Source organism: Phallusia mammillata, chromosome 2, assembly GCF_965637545.1.
Source record: "Phallusia mammillata chromosome 2, kaPhaMamm4.hap1.1, whole genome shotgun sequence".
Taxonomy (NCBI): Eukaryota; Metazoa; Chordata; class Ascidiacea; order Phlebobranchia; family Ascidiidae; genus Phallusia; species Phallusia mammillata.
In genome coordinates this window covers 6,180,858-6,197,978 of record NC_137253.1, presented here as the reverse complement: position 1 = coordinate 6,197,978, position 17,121 = coordinate 6,180,858, and the positions used below count along the sequence as shown (strand labels likewise).

Sequence of the window (17,121 nt, the reverse complement as noted above, 5' to 3'; positions counted from 1 at the left end):
GCTTATGTAATATGTAATAACAATAACAATAACAATAACAATAACAATAACAATAACAATAACAATAACAATAACAATAACAATAACAATAACAATAAAGGAGCATTCAGTGGCTGGTCGTGACCATGTTTACTTTCGTGCATCATTATAAAGAAATCGTTTCAAGTTCTGTAAAATTTTTGTGTGCATAACGTGTTCAGTGGATATATAACCCGTTAAGAACTAATGATCTACCGAATCGGCAACATTTCGATTCGACCGAAACCGAATCATCTATGACGTCACGCGAAGTCGAACGCTACGTGTTTGACATGAAAACTGTCTACCAGGAAATTAGTGCAGAATGGTTGTGTTTCGTACTCATTTCAGTTCAGTGGAGTTTACCATTGTCTCAAGCATGGTTGCCAACCCGACAATAAATTACTGATTAGTTGTCTGCAGTAAGGAAAACGATAATGTGATAAAAAATTTCATATTTGACAAGATTTTCGCTGGTACTAAGCGGGAAACGTTTTAAATGTGTGTTCATAAACGATGCGGTAATCGCAGCAAATTATTCGGCCGAAACCGAATCTTTGTAAAAGCTGATTCGGCCGAATAAATTCGACAAACCGAATATTTGGTACATTTCTACTGAGAACCCGAAGTCATGGCATGGGAATTCCCCTGCAAATTCAAATTTTCGTCTCGTGGTTTCACTTTTCAGTAAAACGTCTGATGTTGGTAAGTTTTAAAATCTGAAATTGGCCCCAACTGATACATAGTTTACAACATTAATCCTCGCACTCGTCTACAAAAATTTAATGACAAATGAAACACGACAGAGTAAAGAAAGGCATTTTACAACAGAAACTTTATTACGATAATAAATTCATAGTAACTCCGTTAAGTCCATACAAACAAAATGACAGGTGAAAAAAGCCCGTTTTTACATATGAGGGTACAACATTACAAATTTTCCAATTCACAGCAAAAACAATATTTCAAAACATTTACACCAAAATATCGCAATCACATAGCATGACACATTTGAAATCAAACAAGATTGTAACATGTTCATCTGCTCCTTTGTGTACAACCTACAAAGTTTTGTTAAACAATACTTGGTTTTTCAAATCAAATGGTTGTGGTGATATCAATATTTAGTGGCAACAGGCAACCTATATTTTGCTTCTAAGTGCCAGCGGTTTGAAATCTTGTTTTTACAAATTTCATACTAAACAGACATTGCGGGCTTCTGTACATCTGTATGATATTCCACTCTCTTTCATTCTCAAATGTTTTTTACAAGCACTGACTCTGTGGCTTGATGTGAATTTTCATGTGACTTTTTAAAGTGTTTCGCGATTTGAAACTTTTCTCGCAAAAATCGCATTTATGAGGTTTCTCATCTGAATGCACAACCATGTGTTGCCTCAAAATGCTAAAAGTCCGAAATGGTTTCTCACAAACCTTGCAAATGTGGCGTTTTTCGCCTGTGTGTATCGACGTATGTGTTTTTGCTTTGCAAGACGTCTTGAACCCCTTGTCACAAATTGGACATTTGTATGGTTTTTCACCAGTATGATTCAACAAATGTATTGTTAGTTGCCATCGAGTACGATATTGCTTTTCACAAATGTCACAGCGATACGGTTTTTCACCAGTGTGAGTTCGTGTGTGAAGTTTCAATTCGGGCAAGGAGCGAAATTGCTTCTGACAGAGATTGCACCGATGAGTTTTTTTTCCATGTCTGACCAAATGCTGTTTTAACTCACTGATAGTTACAAAACCTTTTTCACAGACTTTGCAGCGATGAATTTTCTTGCTGCTGTCGTGCATTCTTGAATCATGCTTACGTAAATACTCGGATGCTTTAAACCTTTTGCCACAAGTTTTGCATTCAAACAGTTTAACTTCCATGTTTATACCCATGTGAGTTTTTGACATCTTTCCACGAAACACAAAATTATTTAAACGTTTCAAATAGTTTTTGATAAAACTTACTGTGTCTGTAAAAAAGAAAAACTACTTCGTAAATTTCTTTGTTGGTTTTACCGACCCCTGACGATAGACAAACTTATTAACCTTCCTAATCTAACTCCGTTAATATATCCACTAATCGCTGATAAACTAGAACTGCGCAACCGATACACGACTATAAAGTTCCCAAGGTTATAATTTCACATAAGCCGTACCGCGATAACAACGAGCGCTAAGTGTAGAGCAAACACAACCCTATAAGATGATTACCAATTTACTAAGTAAAACTTTATAATGCTTGACTTACATAGCGTTTAAGTCACGATAGCCTAATATAAAATTAGTTCTGGGACTTAGTTCTAAGCAGAGTACGTTTCCAAGTTAACTAGATTCTGAACCGTACCTTTCTTTTGGTTGCATATGGCAAATGACGAGTGTACCAGGACGAAAAGCCGTTGATGACTTCTCGGTAACATGCAAGGGAACAAAACAATTATAGCCGCAAGCCAGTTTATGACGGGTGGTGTGATTAGCAAAACTTGTTTTGTTAGATCAGTAACCGGTCACGAGTTTGTGTGGATAAAAGACCTTATAATAACGGACCATATATATATACAATACAAAAGAATTCAATATCTTTAAACAAATCTAAAATTTATAGTCCGTGTTCGAACAAACAAAAATGTATGTTAACATTAATCACAAAAATCATTACCGGTAAAACAAGTACATTTAACATGACTGACTGTTGGTCTTAACCTTAAGTATTAACAGATAAAAGAAGTCGCCTAAAAGTAGCTCTCAGGTTTTCGAAAGCTTGTTTTTACAAATCGATACGGTTTTTCACCAGTGTGAGTTCGTGTGTGACATTTCAAGTCTTGCAAAATGCGAAAATGCTTTTCAAAGACATTGCAACGATGAGGTTTTTATCCAGAATATACCAACAAATGTCTTTTCAAGTCCTTATGACAACGATATCGCTGTTGCAAATGTCACAGCCATACGGTCTTTCACCAGTGTGGGTTCGTGTGTGACATTTCAAGTCTTGCAAAGTACGAAATTGCTTTTCACATACATTGCACCGATGAGGTTTACCACCATAGTGACTGAGCAAATGCTCTTTTAGCTCACGAATAGTTGCAAAACCTTTTTCACAGACTTTACAACGATGGATTTTCTTGCCGCTGTCGTGCATTCTTGAATCATGCTTACGTAAATACTCGGATGTTTTAAACCTTTTGCCATAAGTTTTGCACTCAAACTGTTTTTCTTTGATGTTTATACCCATGTGAATTTTTGACATTATTCCACGAAACTTAAAGTTATTTTAAAGGTCCAAATAGTTTTTGATAAAACTTACTGTGCCTCGTTGCAAACAAAAAAGGTTGTAGTAGCAGTTTGCCTTAAGACTTAATATGGCAAGTTAAAATCACATAGTGGTAACGAAGTAGGCTACTGGTAAGAGAGTGTGGAGCCCAGTCATTTGCAAATTAATGTACATTGCCTGTTTTTAAATTTTGCGCAACCACAAAATGATTGTGGGAATATAGGCCAAGTACTGCCATGCAAGGAAATAATCACAGTCCCTGCCCCCAACTAGAACGTACAACACAGGAAAACCTAGAGGAAGTACTACAAAGTGTCGAATTTAAGTGTAGTGCTCAAATGGCCAAACCTTTCCACACAGTATTTAGTTAAGAAGCAAAGATGATGTTCTGAAAAAACAACATTTGTTTTAAGATGGGCCAATTAGAGTTTGGGAGCATGTTAGGGGATGCGTGCCAATTTACTTGTGGCAATGACCCTTACGTGTCAAATTTTGGTGAGCAATAGTGATCGGTGGAAGCTAAACTCTTTATTGATGAGAAAATGGACAGATTTATGCATGTAAGCTTAGTTTAAGGACATTTGCATTATAACACACCAAAAACATGCATGTTACATTACAGTTAGATGGTTTGGCGTGCCATGAAAAACGTTCGCTTGTCATGCAAATGTTAATTGAATTAAATGATTATGAAATACAGTTTTAACATGATACAACAAAGTAGCCTACGATGTCACAGTTTTAGTCCATACGTTTGTCCGCTTAAAAGAGAATAAATTCATATTCAAATTGTTTTTTGTTCTGTCTTGCAGCAACGATAAGTCAAAAGGAAAAACATTATCTTGAACGTTTAAGGAACTGTCACATTTGACGGGTATAATGGACAAAAGCAAAAAAGAATTGCCTTTTCGATGTAAAACTTGTGACAAAAGGTTTCGAACATTTATGTCTTTACGAAAGCATGATTCAAGAATGCACGACAGCAGCAAGAAAATCCACCGTTGTAAAGTCTGTGAGAAAGGTTTTGTAACCCTTCGTGAGCTGAAACTGCATACTGCTAGTCACAATGGTGATAAACAGTTTAAATGCGATTTTTGCGAAAAACGATTCGTTCATCTCGGGAATGCAAAGAAACACATGTTGATTCATTCTGAAGAAAAACCTCATCGGTGCGATATTTGTGCAAAGCAATATCGGACATTGCAAGAGTTGAAATGTCACGCCCGAACTCACACAGACGAAAAATCACATCGCTGTGACATGTGTGAAAAGCAATTTTCGGCTATGGTTTACCTAAAAAGACATTTGTTGAGTCACACTGGTGAAAAACCATACAAATGTAAATTCTGTGAAAAAAGATTCAGCTTTAACGGCAATGCTTTAAGACATATGTCGATACACACCGGCGAAAAACGGCATATTTGCGAAGTTTGTGAAAAACCGTTTCGGACTTCTACCGATTTGAGGCAACACATGGTTGCGCATTCGGATGAGAAACCTCATAAATGTAAGTTTTGCAAGAAAAGTTTCAACCTCCTAAACAACGCAAAAAGACACATGAAACTTCACACTAACAAGAAGACCTATATGTAATGTTTTTGAAAAAGTGTTCAATACAGCAAAAAGAAGTGAAACATCATGCAGTTTTACATGAAGACAAGAAATCTTTCCAGTGTGACATTTGCAAGAAAAGATTTCGGAGAGCTTGGAACTTAAAACTTGGCTGTTCACCGAGACTAACATCAATACTGTATTGCAAACTGAAGTATTTTAATTAAAAAATCTGCCTTACGGGTTAAGAAACATTATGTAACGTGTTTGTGTGAAAATATCAAAATATTTGTTTGCAAAAATTGTAAGCAGGCCCGACTGCAAGCCTTAAACCCGACAAAAAATCGAAGTCCGAATCAGGAAAGAAATGTGTAAAATTGCTGCACAAATGAGAACGAGACTTTGTGCTTGAGGTGAATTGGTAGCGAACTCATTTTTGGGTTGTTAAAGTCCGCGCTTATGTCGCTTCGACCTTCGAGGCAGCACTCAACGACAGACCCTTCAAGTTCTCAACGACAGACCTTTGGGAATTTCTGTTTAGTGGCGCAACAGAGTATAGGCGTTTAAGGCGACAATAATTGCTGAGTCAGCATGTTGCAAATTGCGGTATTATTGTCACAATAAACGCCTACGCTCCGTTGCGCCACCAACCGGAAATCCCTAAACCTGGCTACCGTCAGTTCTTACGTTAGTAGCTCTACCGAGGGTGCAAGGTCGAGAGGTGGGATGGACCTTTCAAACGGTACCCGAATTTTCGCTCTTTTACTTTTTGCGAAGTGGGGTGGGGAATTCTGGTCAAGAAAGTACACATGGCCCAAGCATAGGCATTTAACGTTGTTAAAGTATGCGCTTGCGTCGCTTCGAGGGGCTGATTTCACACAAACCAAGTCAGACTTGCTGTCAGTGCCCATGTGTTGTGGTGATATTTTTGCCGTAGAATCGATGTAAAAGTCAAAAAAACTGCAATTGTGCTGTTCAGATTTTAAAAACCCTCCTTCGCGAGAGAAAGTTATTCTAGAATTTCTAAAACAAGTTTAAGTTATAATAATAGGTAGAAAATGTCATGCAGAACATGTAAAAGTGGAATTCTAAACAAACTTTGTCTGTAACGGCTTTTCAGAGTATTATGCAAACTGAAGATTATAAACTCATTTTGCTCGCGCCGCTTTCTAAAGTTTTGTTCAATCTAACCACACCTTGGGTTAATGCATGCGCTGTCACTTTTACTTTAAAGTCTACATTTATTAGAAGAATTAGAAGATGCCAGCATTTTTAAATAATTGCTTATGTAATATGTAAATGTAAAAATAATAAAGAAAAATAAAGTACCATACCCTAGCTGGTTGTGAGCACGCTTACTTTAGTGCAGGGTTCTTGAACGTGGGCGATTTCGTCCACCGAGGGGGCGATACTGAAAATTTTAGAAGTTGGGGGGCGATTTGACTTCAAAAGGGGGCGATTTCAACATTACTGATTTTATAAGTATGTACCATAACTGTGAGACTCAGCTAACTTTGACTTACAAGCAGATATAATTCGTCTTGCAAATAAACACCAGGGACAATGGACACATCAGATTAAACATGCTGAACATATTTCAATACATTGTGATCTCGAAATCAAGGTTAGGCATTAAATTAGCCACAGGGGACACCTTATTGTGGCTAAGTATGGTGACAGCCCATAAATTTTTCCGCTTTTACACTACCTATATTAGGCGCCAGTGCCTTGGAAAGGGGGCGATGGAGCTAAAAAGTTTGAAGACCCCTGCTTTAATGTATCTAATAAAAAAATGCATTACGGGTTAACCAGTTAATAGTAGACTACTGCAAGTGCTAAAATAAAATTAAAAAAAACGAATACCGCCTTTTTTGGTCACAAGTCGTTTTACAGCAAAAATAGTAGACTACTGCTAGTGTTAAAATAGGGCACATATAGACAAGCAGCGGGGAGTCCAGCATCGCAACTCCCGTCGCAACGCCTCCATCATTTTGATCCTTGGGTTTTGAACGGAGCAAATGTGACTTACTAAGATCCACTCGATTTTTTGGTGGTTTAGCACTTTATCTTGCCAAACACAAATCAATTAATGGACTTCTTGAAAACATCTTAGAAAGCAAATCAACACTACCGGATGCTGCGGACCTTGTAAAATTGTTTTGTTTAATAAAAAATGAATCAAACACTGCTAAGAACCTGAAAGGTCTGAATAATTGTGACGACTTCAGGATAGTTCAGGTGTATGTTCAAAACGATGCTACAACGAGAAAAATTCTTGAGCTGTCTCTGCAAATCTTTCAACAGATACCACAAACGGCACAAAATTTTTGACATGCCTATTCTGTGACACCATAAAGAACGAAAAGTGCTTTTTTTGAGCGATCTATCCCAGTCAAAAATTTTCTACACCTAACGCCCGGGCCATACCCGACCAACACTCGTTTATCTATCGTTTATGCCAGGATCGGCCGATTCATACTTAACAGAGCATACGCCATATTTATATCTATGGGTCTTACATGGTTTCGCCATACTAGGGCCTAAAATGGCAAATGTGGTATAATTACAGTTGGCGTTAAAAAGATTAAGCAAGAAATTGCCATACTTGGGTGCCGAGAGTGAGGCGCCACACCTGTTCGGGTCTGGCGAAATGCTGTATGTGAGAGAATATTAAGCTTTTGGTTGACAATGTTATTATTGACACCATTTTCAAACGATAGTTTTAAAGCAATTCGTACGACGACTTGAATTGGTGAACATTAAAAAATTAAAAGTAATGCAATTAATGTGTGATCATTATCTTTTTGTTCCTTTAGCGAGCCTAAAGTTGACGTGACGGTTCGTTAGCGTCTAATCTTTGACAACTCAGGGCTTCAATAACATAAATATTACACATATCACAAATCATGTCAACTGTTAAGTAAACGCAGTCGAACCCAAATTGCACAATACTTGCGCAATCATTTGACCTATGAACTTTACGAAACGTTGTTTGTCGTGATTGGTTAATGCTAATCTTGAACGTTTTGAATCCGGACTAAGAGCGATCACGTGTTGCTTGGCGGCGGGAAAGTTTTAATCAAGGAGGTTTACGAGTGTACGACGACTATATTGTTTATTTTGGATCTGACTAAAAAACGTAGGTTAATGATGCCACCCGAAAAGGGTACAGCGCACAAAACATTCAGCAACTTAAAAAGAACTCGAAATGGAGAAGGAAGCAATCTTCGAAGAAAAGAAAACTACAAGCAGCAGCTGTAATAATTGCTGAAAAGACCCAGAATATAAATGAAAATGATTTTGAATTGCTAAAAGATAACCAAGAAATAAGAAAGCGTGTTATGTTGCCATACAAAGAAAAATTTGTTGCTATTAATTTACTGCAAAATTAAAATTATGTACGGTTTCAAAGGATTTTACAAAGCTAAAAAATGAAAAACTTTGTGTGCGTAAAATATGCTGATGGCACAAATGATGTTGTGCCTAAAGGATGGTTGGTTGGCACAGATGCATGTAAATGGCCACCAGAGATTTGTAATGTGCAGGATTTAACCAAAAAAGAAGTTGTGGCAGAAGAAAAATGGTGCACATGCCCTTGTATTGTTCTCTTCCAAGCTAGTAAGTGTATTAAGATATTTGTTACAAGCATGGTTTACTTGAATTTTTCTTTGCAGGTACTTATGACTGACTGATGTATCAAAAAAGGATACACCCAAAGTAATTTGGAGGACTCTGATTCAGATATATCCATTGAAGAAGAACCACATCAATTGAAGATTTCACCATTAATAAGAACAGACTCATCACCAAAAATGTATGTATATATCACTAGCTCCTCAATATTGCTAAGTTACATCTAATTGGTGGATTAATGTTGACTGCATTTAGTTGTGTACAAAATTCCATTTGTTTTAACATATTATTTCTTTATCATAATTGTTGTTGTGAAAAATCAAATCAAATGGTTTAAATGATTTCTTTTGTGTTTAGAAATACATTTAAACGGCCATTACCACCAAACCAAAGACCTTTAAATGGTAATGAATATAAATCCCTAATAGCCAAGATGGAAAGGATGGATGACAAACTGGAGACTATTGTGGAGATACTGAAACAAAAAGTAGTGTGTGCAGCTGTGACAGAAACCCTCTGTCCAGAGCCAGCTGACAATGAAAAAGATCTGGTAGAATTGATCACTCAAATTAATGTAAGCTGCATTTTCACCTAAAATGGAAATAAAATTTAATACTCTTAATTGTCAGGTTGTGTGTTAACAAAATCTGTTTTTGTACCTATGCCAGCCCTACCAAATAATGACAATTTAAACATTTTTATATGATTGATTATAATTGCATGTTTACATACTTGAAGGACAAGAAAAGAATCGGAAAAGTAATTGATATGGACGGCCTGCAAGGCACATTACGCAACTTCATCAAGTTGTTCATGACGAAAAATCTGGCACTTAAATTTTCCTGGAGTGGATTGGGTTGTGGAAGAAAACAGACAAAAATTTCTTTTAAAACTCATCCTTTGTTTGCCTTTTTCATAGGTAAGACATGATTATGTTTTGTTGTAATTAACATTGCAATGATGTGGATTTTAAAATTCAGGTCAATGAATTTTAGTTTTTTTTTCTTTTTTTAGATGTGCTGCCATACACCAGACACAATGGTGCCAGTCACCAGGAAATAGCTACTGCAGTAAAAAGGGTCCTTCCAGGGGTTGGTGACTGGGATGGCGGTCATGTGAAAAGGGTAAAAATCCAACAGCCAAATGAAAACCCAGGTGTTGACACTGACTCTTGCGATGATGCATAAGTATTGTCTTTATGCCTGCCATGTGACTTAGAATGCTTTCGGCCGAGACATCCAAATTGTGTGTTCTATGCTATGTGCTGGCCATCTAAACTGTTTGTCTAATGCTTTGTACCGGCCCTCCTAACTGTGTGTCTTATGCTTTGCAAAGGCCATCTAAACTGTGTGTCTTATGCTTAGCAAAGGCCATCCAAACTGTGTGTCTTATGCTTTGCACAGGCCATCTAAACTGCATGTCTTATCACTCTTATGCTTTGCAAAGGCCATCCTAACTGTGTGTGTTATACTTTGCACAGGCCATCTTAACTGTGTGTCTTATTCTTTGCATCAGCCATCTTAACTGTGTGTCTTATGCTTTGCACAGGCCATCTAAACTGTGTGTCTTATGCTTTGCACAGGCCCTCTTAACTGTATGTCTTATACTTTGCACAGGCCATCTAAACTGTGTGTCTTATGCTTTACACAGGCCATCTTAACTGTGTGTCTTATTCTTTGCACAGGCCATCTAAACTGTGTGTCTTATGCTTTGCACAGGCCATCGTAACTGTGTGTGTTATACTTTGCACAGGCCATCTAAACTGTGTGTCTTATGCTTTGCACAGGCTATCCTAACTGTGTGTCTTATCACTCTTATGCTTTGCATCAGCCATCCAGACTGTGTGTCTTATGCTTTTCGCAGGCCATCCAAACTGTGTCTTATGCTTTTCGCAGGACATCCAAACTGTGTGTCTTATGCTTTGCCCAGGCCATCCATCAAATCCAGGCGTCCTTTATATTTCGTTTTGTACTTGTTTTTAATACATTGTCAGGAAATATTATTGGAAGTGTCATATTGAAAGGCGGCAAAGTTTGGCAGTGCCAAGGATAATATATGATTGGTTATGTGTGGTACAAACAATACTTAAATGAGGACCTAGTATGGCGGAAAACCGGGCCGTCATACGTGGTTATTATCTTAGGCCGAGCGTACGGCGTCGTGTATGAACCAAACATAACTGGAACGTTCGGCGCCAAGCTCGAAGTGTTTCATTGTTGAACATACGCCACACATATATGCCAACTTAAGCAAGGCACCCAGGTGTCGCCCATGTGAGGCTGCCAAGCGTTACCAAACATAATTATGCTTGGCCCGGACATAAATTTTTGACTGGGATGTTCCATGATCATTTTGTCTTTTGTCTTAACTATGGCCGAAAAATAACCGGTTAAAAACTAGTGATGTACCGAATCGGTAACATTTCGATTCAGCCGAAACCGAAAGTCGTCGCGCGAAGTCGTACCCTACGCGTTTGACATGAAAACATAAGTTTATCTACCAGGCAATTAGTGCAGAATGGTTGTGTTTCGTACTCATTTTCGTTCTGTGGGGTTTAACATTGTCTCAAGCATGGTTGCCAACCGACAATAAATTACTGATTAGTTTCCCGCAGTGGGGAAAACGATAATGTAATAAAAAAAATCATAATTGACAAGATTTTCGTTGGTACTAAGCGCGGGAAACGTTTTAAATGTGTGTTCATAAACGATGCGGTAATCGCAACAAATTATTCGGCCGAAACCGAATCTTTGCAAAAGTGGCTGATTCTGCCGAATAAATTCGACAAACCGAATATTCGGTACGTTTCTACCGAGAACCCGAAGTCATGGCATGGCAATTCCCCTGCAAATTCAACTTTTCGTCTCGTGTTTTCACTTTTCAGACAAACGTCTGATTTTGGTAAGTTTAAAAAATGACACTGGCCCAACTGATTTATAGTTTACATAGTTTTACCAACATTAATCTTTGCATTCGTCTACAAAAACTTAATGACAGATGAAACATGACAGAGTAAAGAAAGGCATTTTACAACAGAAACTTTATTACGATAATAAATTCATAGTAACTCCTTTAAGTCCATACAAGCAAAATGACAGGTGAAGCAATACGCCGTTTTTACATATGAGGGTACAACATTACAAATTTTCCAATTCACAGCAAAAACAATATTTTAAAACGTTTACACCAAAATATCGCAATCACATAGCATGACACATTTGAAATCAAACAAAATTGTAACATGTTTATCTGCTCCTTTGTGCACAACCTACAAAGTTTTGTTGAACACTACTTTGTTTTTTAATAAAATTGTTGTGGTGATATCAATATTTAGTGGCAACAGGAAACATATATTTTGCTTCTAAGTGCCAGCGTTTTGAAATCTTGTTTTTACAAATTTCATACTAAACAGACATTGCGGGCTTCTGTAGATCTGTATGATATTCCACTCTCTTTCATTCTCAAATGTTTTTTTTATAAGCATTGCCTCTGTGGCTTGATGTGAATTTTCATGTGACGTTTTACAGTGTTTCGATATTTGAAACTTTCCTCGCAAAACTCGCATTTATGAGGTTTCTCATCTGAATGCACAACCATGTGTTCCTTTAAATTTGAAGAAGAACGGAATGGTTTCTCACAAACTTCACAAATATGGCGTTTTTCGCCTGTGTGTATCGACATATGTGTTTTTGCTTTGCAAGACGTCGAAAATCTCTTATCGCAAAGTTTACATTTGTATGGTTTTTCACCAGTATGACTCAACAAATGTATTTTCAGGTACCCTTGAGTACGATATCGCTTTTCACAAATGTCACAGCGATACGGTTTTTCACCAGTGTGAGTTCGTGTGTGAATTTTCAATCCTTGCAACGTCCGATATTGCTTTTCACAGACATTGCACCGATGAGGTTTTTCTCCAGAATGAATCGACATGTGTATTTTTGCATTTTCGAACCTTACAAACCGTTTCTCACAAACATCACATTTATGCTGTTTATCACCGTAGTGACTGACCAAATGCAGTTTTATCTCACTAAGAGATACAAACCCTTTTTCACAGACTTTACAACGATGAATTTTCTTGCTGCTGTCGTGCATTCTTGAATCATGCCCTCGTAAAGTCCTTGATGTTTTAAACCTTTTGCCACAAGTTTTGCATTCAAATTGTTTATCTTCGATGTTTATAGCCATGTGAGGTTTTGACATCTTCCCATAAAACACAAAAATGTTTAAACGTTTCAAATAGTTCTTGATAAAACTTACTGTGTCTGTATAAAAGCAAAACGTATCCGTAAATTTCGTTGTCAGGTATTACCGACCCCTCACGGTAGACAAACATAACAGTCCGAATGTAGCTCCGGTAATAAATACGATAATTGCTGATAAATTAGAGCTGCAAAATTCCAAACAGAACTATATAGTTCTCAAGTCTATAATTTGACATAAGCCGTATCGCAAAAACAACGAGCGCTAAGAGTTAAAGCACACACAACCCTATACAATGATTACGAATTTACTACGTTTAACTTTCTAATGATTGACTTACATAGCGTTTAGGTCACGATACTATAAAATAGAGACGTAGTTCTAAGCAGTGTACGTTTCCAAGTAAACGAAATTTTAAACTGTACCTTTTCTTTTGGTAGCATATGACTATTAACGAAAAGCCGTTTATGACTTCTCGGAACATGCAAGGGAACGAAACAATTATAGCCGCAAGCCAGTTTATGACCAGAGCAGTAATTAGCAAACTTGTTTTGTTAGATTCGTAACCGGTCAAGATTTTGTGTGGATAAAAGGTAAGATGATAACGAGCCAAAAAAGATACAACACCAAACAATTCAATGTGATTAAAATGTTAAAATTTATAGTCCGACTCTGATACACGATCAACTGTTAAATTTATTTGAAAAATTCCTACTTGTTAACTATAGTACATTTAACAACACAATGCTTGTTGTTTTTAATAACCTTTAGTGTTAACAGATATGCGAAGTTGCCTCGAAGTAGGTTCTCAGCTTTTCGAAATCTTGTTTTTCCAAATTTCATAATAAACAGACATTGTGTTTTGCCACATATCTGCATGATGCTTATTGTCTTTTTTTAAGCTTGTTGCCTTGACTACGGTTTCACAAACATCTGTGTGTCAAAATGGAATTTCATGTGACTTTTTGCTTTATTTCGTAGTTTGAAACTTTTCTCGCAAAACTAGCATTTGTGGTGTTTCTTATCTGAATGCACAACCATGTGTTGCTTAAAACCGCTAGAAGTCCGAAATGGTTTCTCACAAACCTTGCAAACATGGCGGTTTTCGCCATTGTGTATCGAAACATGTCTTATAGCATTGCAAGACGTCATGAACCCTTTGTTACGAATTTGACATTTATATGGTTTTCGCCAGTATAACTCAACAAATGTATTTTCAAGTGCCCTTGAGTACGATATCGCTTTTCACAAATGTCACAGCAATACGTTTTTTCACCAGTGTGAGTTCGTGTGTAAGATTTCAATTCTCGCAATGTCCGATTTGTAATAAATCCTGAGGCAAGATAAACATTTAAAAAGGCTTCACCAGAAATACGGAACAGCATTATAAGCGGTTGATCGGTTAAATTGTTTCGTTTTTGTGATATGAAGGTCTTGGTGAGTTGTTTTTTTGATTTACGGTGAGAATGGGCAAGACTTGACACTTGACAATTACATTCACATGAAACGAATTCGTGTTATAAATGTAACAAATTTGTCTTAAGAGTTTACACCAGTATAGAAAATGTTTTTGTTGTGAAAAAGTCACGTATTTAAGATATCCTTTTATTTTGTAATTTGAGAAACGTATCTCGTTGCTCAGATAGTTAGTTTATGCAAGGTGGAAGAAAAAGTTTGATACAGAGACTGCATGGTGTAAGAACCATCCGAGATAAAAATGCAGAAAAGAAGAACTGATGCAGGTTCGATAAAATACAATAGCGCGATAAAATGAAAATAACTCACAAGGCAAGATAAGAAACATTGAAATAGCTACAGCTGAAACACCCAACAGCATTATAAGCGGTTGAGGGGTTGAATTGTTCCGTTTTGTGATATGAAGGTCTTAGAGAGGGTTTTTCAAAGTAGGCTACTGGTTAGAGAATGGACAGCTCAGCCTTTTGTAAATCAATGGTCTCTGCCAGTGGCTGTTCTTGAGTAATGTGAAATCCCACAACTAGAAAGTACAACATAGGAAAATCTAGAGGAAGTATTACAAAGTGTCTAATTTAGGTGTACTGTGGTGAAAGCAATGTTTTGTGACATTAGATCAGGGTTCGGGAACATTTTAGGGGATGCTTGTAAATTTACTTGTGGCAATTACCGTACGTGTCAACATTTTTGTGAGTAAGAGTGGTAGGTGCAATCTGAACTTAATCTTAATCAGAAAATACACAGATTCGTGCATGTAGGCTGGATTTTAGGACACTTGCATTTTAACATACACGAAACCAGCAATGCAACAGTTCAACTTAAATCGTTTGGCGGTCCATGAACAACCTTTGCTTGTCATGCCAACAGTGATTGAGCTAAATATTTGTGAACTACAGTTTTAACATGATACGTTAACAGATTTTTTTCTCACGTTAGTAGGCTAATTATTAGAAGTACTTCGAGCAGTTTTTTTTCTGTCTTACAGAAACAATAAGTCTAAGCAAAAAAACATTATTTTGACGTTGAAGTAACTGTGTTAAATGAGGGATACAATGGACAAAAGCAAAAAAGAATTGCCTTTTCGATGTAAAACTTGTGGCAAAAGGTTTCAAACATTCATGTCCTTACAAAAGCATGATCCAAGAATGCACAACAGCAGCAAGAAAACCCACCGTTGTAAAGTCTGTGAAAAATGTTTCGTAACCCTTCGTGAGCTGAAACTGCATACTGCTAGTCACAATGGTGATAAACAGTATAAATGTGATTTTTGCGAAAAACGATTCGTTCATCCCTCGAATGCAAAGAAACACATGTTGATTCATTCTGAAGAAAAATCTCATCGGTGCGATGTTTGTGAAAAGCAATATCGGAGATTGCAAGAGTTGAAATCTCATGCCCGGACTCACACAGACGAAAAATCACATCGCTGTGACATGTGTGAAAAGCAATTTTCGGCTATGGTTTACCTAAAAAGACATTTGTTGAGTCACACTGGTGACAAACCATACAAATGTAAATTTTGCGAGAGAAAATTTAGCTTTAACGGCAATGCTTTAAGACATATGAAGACGCACACTGGCGAAAAACGCCATATTTGCGAAGTTTGTGAAAAACCGTTTCGGACTTCTACCGATTTGAGGCAACATGTGGTTGTGCATTCGGATGAGAAACCTCACAAATGTAAGTTTTGCAAGAAAAGTTTCAACCTCCTAAACAACGCAAAAAGACACATGAAACTTCACACCAACAAGAAGACCTCTATGTAATGTTTGCGAAAAAGTGTTCAATACAGCAAGAGAAGTGAAACGTCATGTCGTTTTACATGAAGACCAGACACCTTTACAGTGTGAGATTTGCAAGAAAATTTTTTGGAAAGCTTGGGACTTAAAACAGCTATAGACTGTTCACCTAGACTAACGTCATTGCAATACTGTACTGCAAACTGGAGTACTTTAATTAAACAATAAAACATTACGTAAAGTTTTTGTCTTATCTGATGGTTGGGAACTGCCATACTTAAAAATATCAAAGGCTTTTTGCGAAGGCTGTAAACAGGCCCAATTGCAAGCCTCAAACCCGATCGAAATCTAAAACAGTTTTCAATCAAAGTCCGAATCAGACAGAAAATTGGTAAAATTGCTGAACAAATGAGAATCTTGGTGAATATTTTTGCGCAATTGTGTTGCTATGATTTGTTTCATCGTCGAAATGACTCAACTAACAACTAACCGTTAAAATAAACTCAACCCATCTCGTGTATTATATTTTCTACTCTGTTGTTGGTGACAATGTAACACAGTGGTTCCCAACCTTTTTTTAACGCGACCCAAATACTTACCAAAATTTAGTTTTGGGATTTCTCGCGACCCATGGACATGTTCTTTTAGTTGTATCTTTGTCTGTAAGATAGGAAATTTTTTGAAAAAAAATTACTGCGCCAGTTTAGCAAATCAATAACCTTATAACGAACGAACGCTGTTGTTTTTTACGACCAAACATTTCCATTTATTCCGGAGCTGAATCGAGGCATTATTTGCCAGACAACGCTCTACTGTGAGCTAACACATTACTTTATGACGTCACAAACAGTTTTAAACATCATCACTACAAGTTGTGATGAAGTTATTATTGGGCAACAATTTAAAGCCCTGGGTAATATAAAAGTAACGCTACGCGGCGTCAAAAAGTAGACGCTGTAATTACTACTAAAACAAGCGACCCAACAGAATGTTCAGGCGACCCAACTTTGGGTCGCGACCCATAGGTTGGGAACCACTGATGTAACAGAAACCATGTTTTTTCATCGTAAATTGTTAAAATTTGTTTTTCTTGATGTTTTGGGTCTTTGATTATGTCAATTCCGCACAATCTTTGCTTAAATGAAATGTAAAATAACGGAAATGTTCTGTGATAAAAAGTATATTCGCATTTGGTAAATTGTTCAAGAACTCGTGAAAACCGCGAATTTA

At 37.1% G+C, this 17,121-nt stretch overlaps 2 protein-coding genes and 2 pseudogenes across 3 annotated transcripts; 3 read left to right on the top strand and 1 right to left on the bottom strand.

Moving 5' to 3' along the window:
- Window positions 1-4,091: 4,091 nt before the first annotated feature.
- Window positions 4,092-5,165, top strand: LOC145214447 (uncharacterized; annotated as a pseudogene).
- Window positions 5,166-7,696: 2,531 nt separating this feature from the next.
- Window positions 7,697-10,475, top strand: LOC145214453 (uncharacterized). 2 transcript variants are annotated; one of them, XM_080082980.1, is made up of 5 exons: window positions 7,697-8,458; window positions 8,515-8,654; window positions 8,831-9,047; window positions 9,212-9,392; window positions 9,488-10,475. In XM_080082980.1, exons 3-5 carry the CDS (start codon window positions 8,907-8,909, stop codon window positions 9,658-9,660), a joined length of 495 nt encoding a protein of 164 aa, XP_079939106.1. In that variant the 5' UTR covers window positions 7,697-8,458; window positions 8,515-8,654; window positions 8,831-8,906; the 3' UTR covers window positions 9,661-10,475. The 2 variants fall into 2 exon arrangements, with proteins under 2 accessions (XP_079939106.1, XP_079939107.1); XM_080082981.1 differs by having other exon boundaries at window positions 7,697-8,654.
- Window positions 10,476-11,494: 1,019 nt separating this feature from the next.
- LOC145214451 (uncharacterized) lies at window positions 11,495-13,085 on the bottom strand. The gene has a single exon (XM_080082977.1). The coding sequence runs from the start codon at window positions 12,677-12,679 to the stop codon at window positions 11,948-11,950; it is 732 nt and encodes a 243-aa protein (XP_079939103.1). The 5' UTR covers window positions 12,680-13,085; the 3' UTR covers window positions 11,495-11,947.
- Window positions 13,086-14,307: 1,222 nt separating this feature from the next.
- On the top strand, window positions 14,308-16,411 carry LOC145214884 (uncharacterized; annotated as a pseudogene).
- The last annotated feature ends 710 nt before the right edge of the window (window positions 16,412-17,121 follow it).

What these genes read in the sequence shown, in the direction of transcription:
- LOC145214453 (XM_080082980.1), top strand. Translation starts at nt 8,907, where the DNA reads ATGGAAAGGATGGATGACAAACTGGAGACTATTGTGGAGATACTGAAA. An exon ending in AATTGATCACTCAAATTAAT is followed by an intron (nt 9,048 to 9,211) that starts GTAAGCTGCATT and finishes ACATACTTGAAG; the next exon opens with GACAAGAAAAGAATCGGAAA. An exon ending in TTTGTTTGCCTTTTTCATAG is followed by an intron (nt 9,393 to 9,487) that starts GTAAGACATGAT and finishes TTCTTTTTTTAG; the next exon opens with ATGTGCTGCCATACACCAGA.
- LOC145214451 (XM_080082977.1), bottom strand. Translation starts at nt 12,679, where the DNA reads ATGTCAAAACCTCACATGGCTATAAACATCGAAGATAAACAATTTGAA.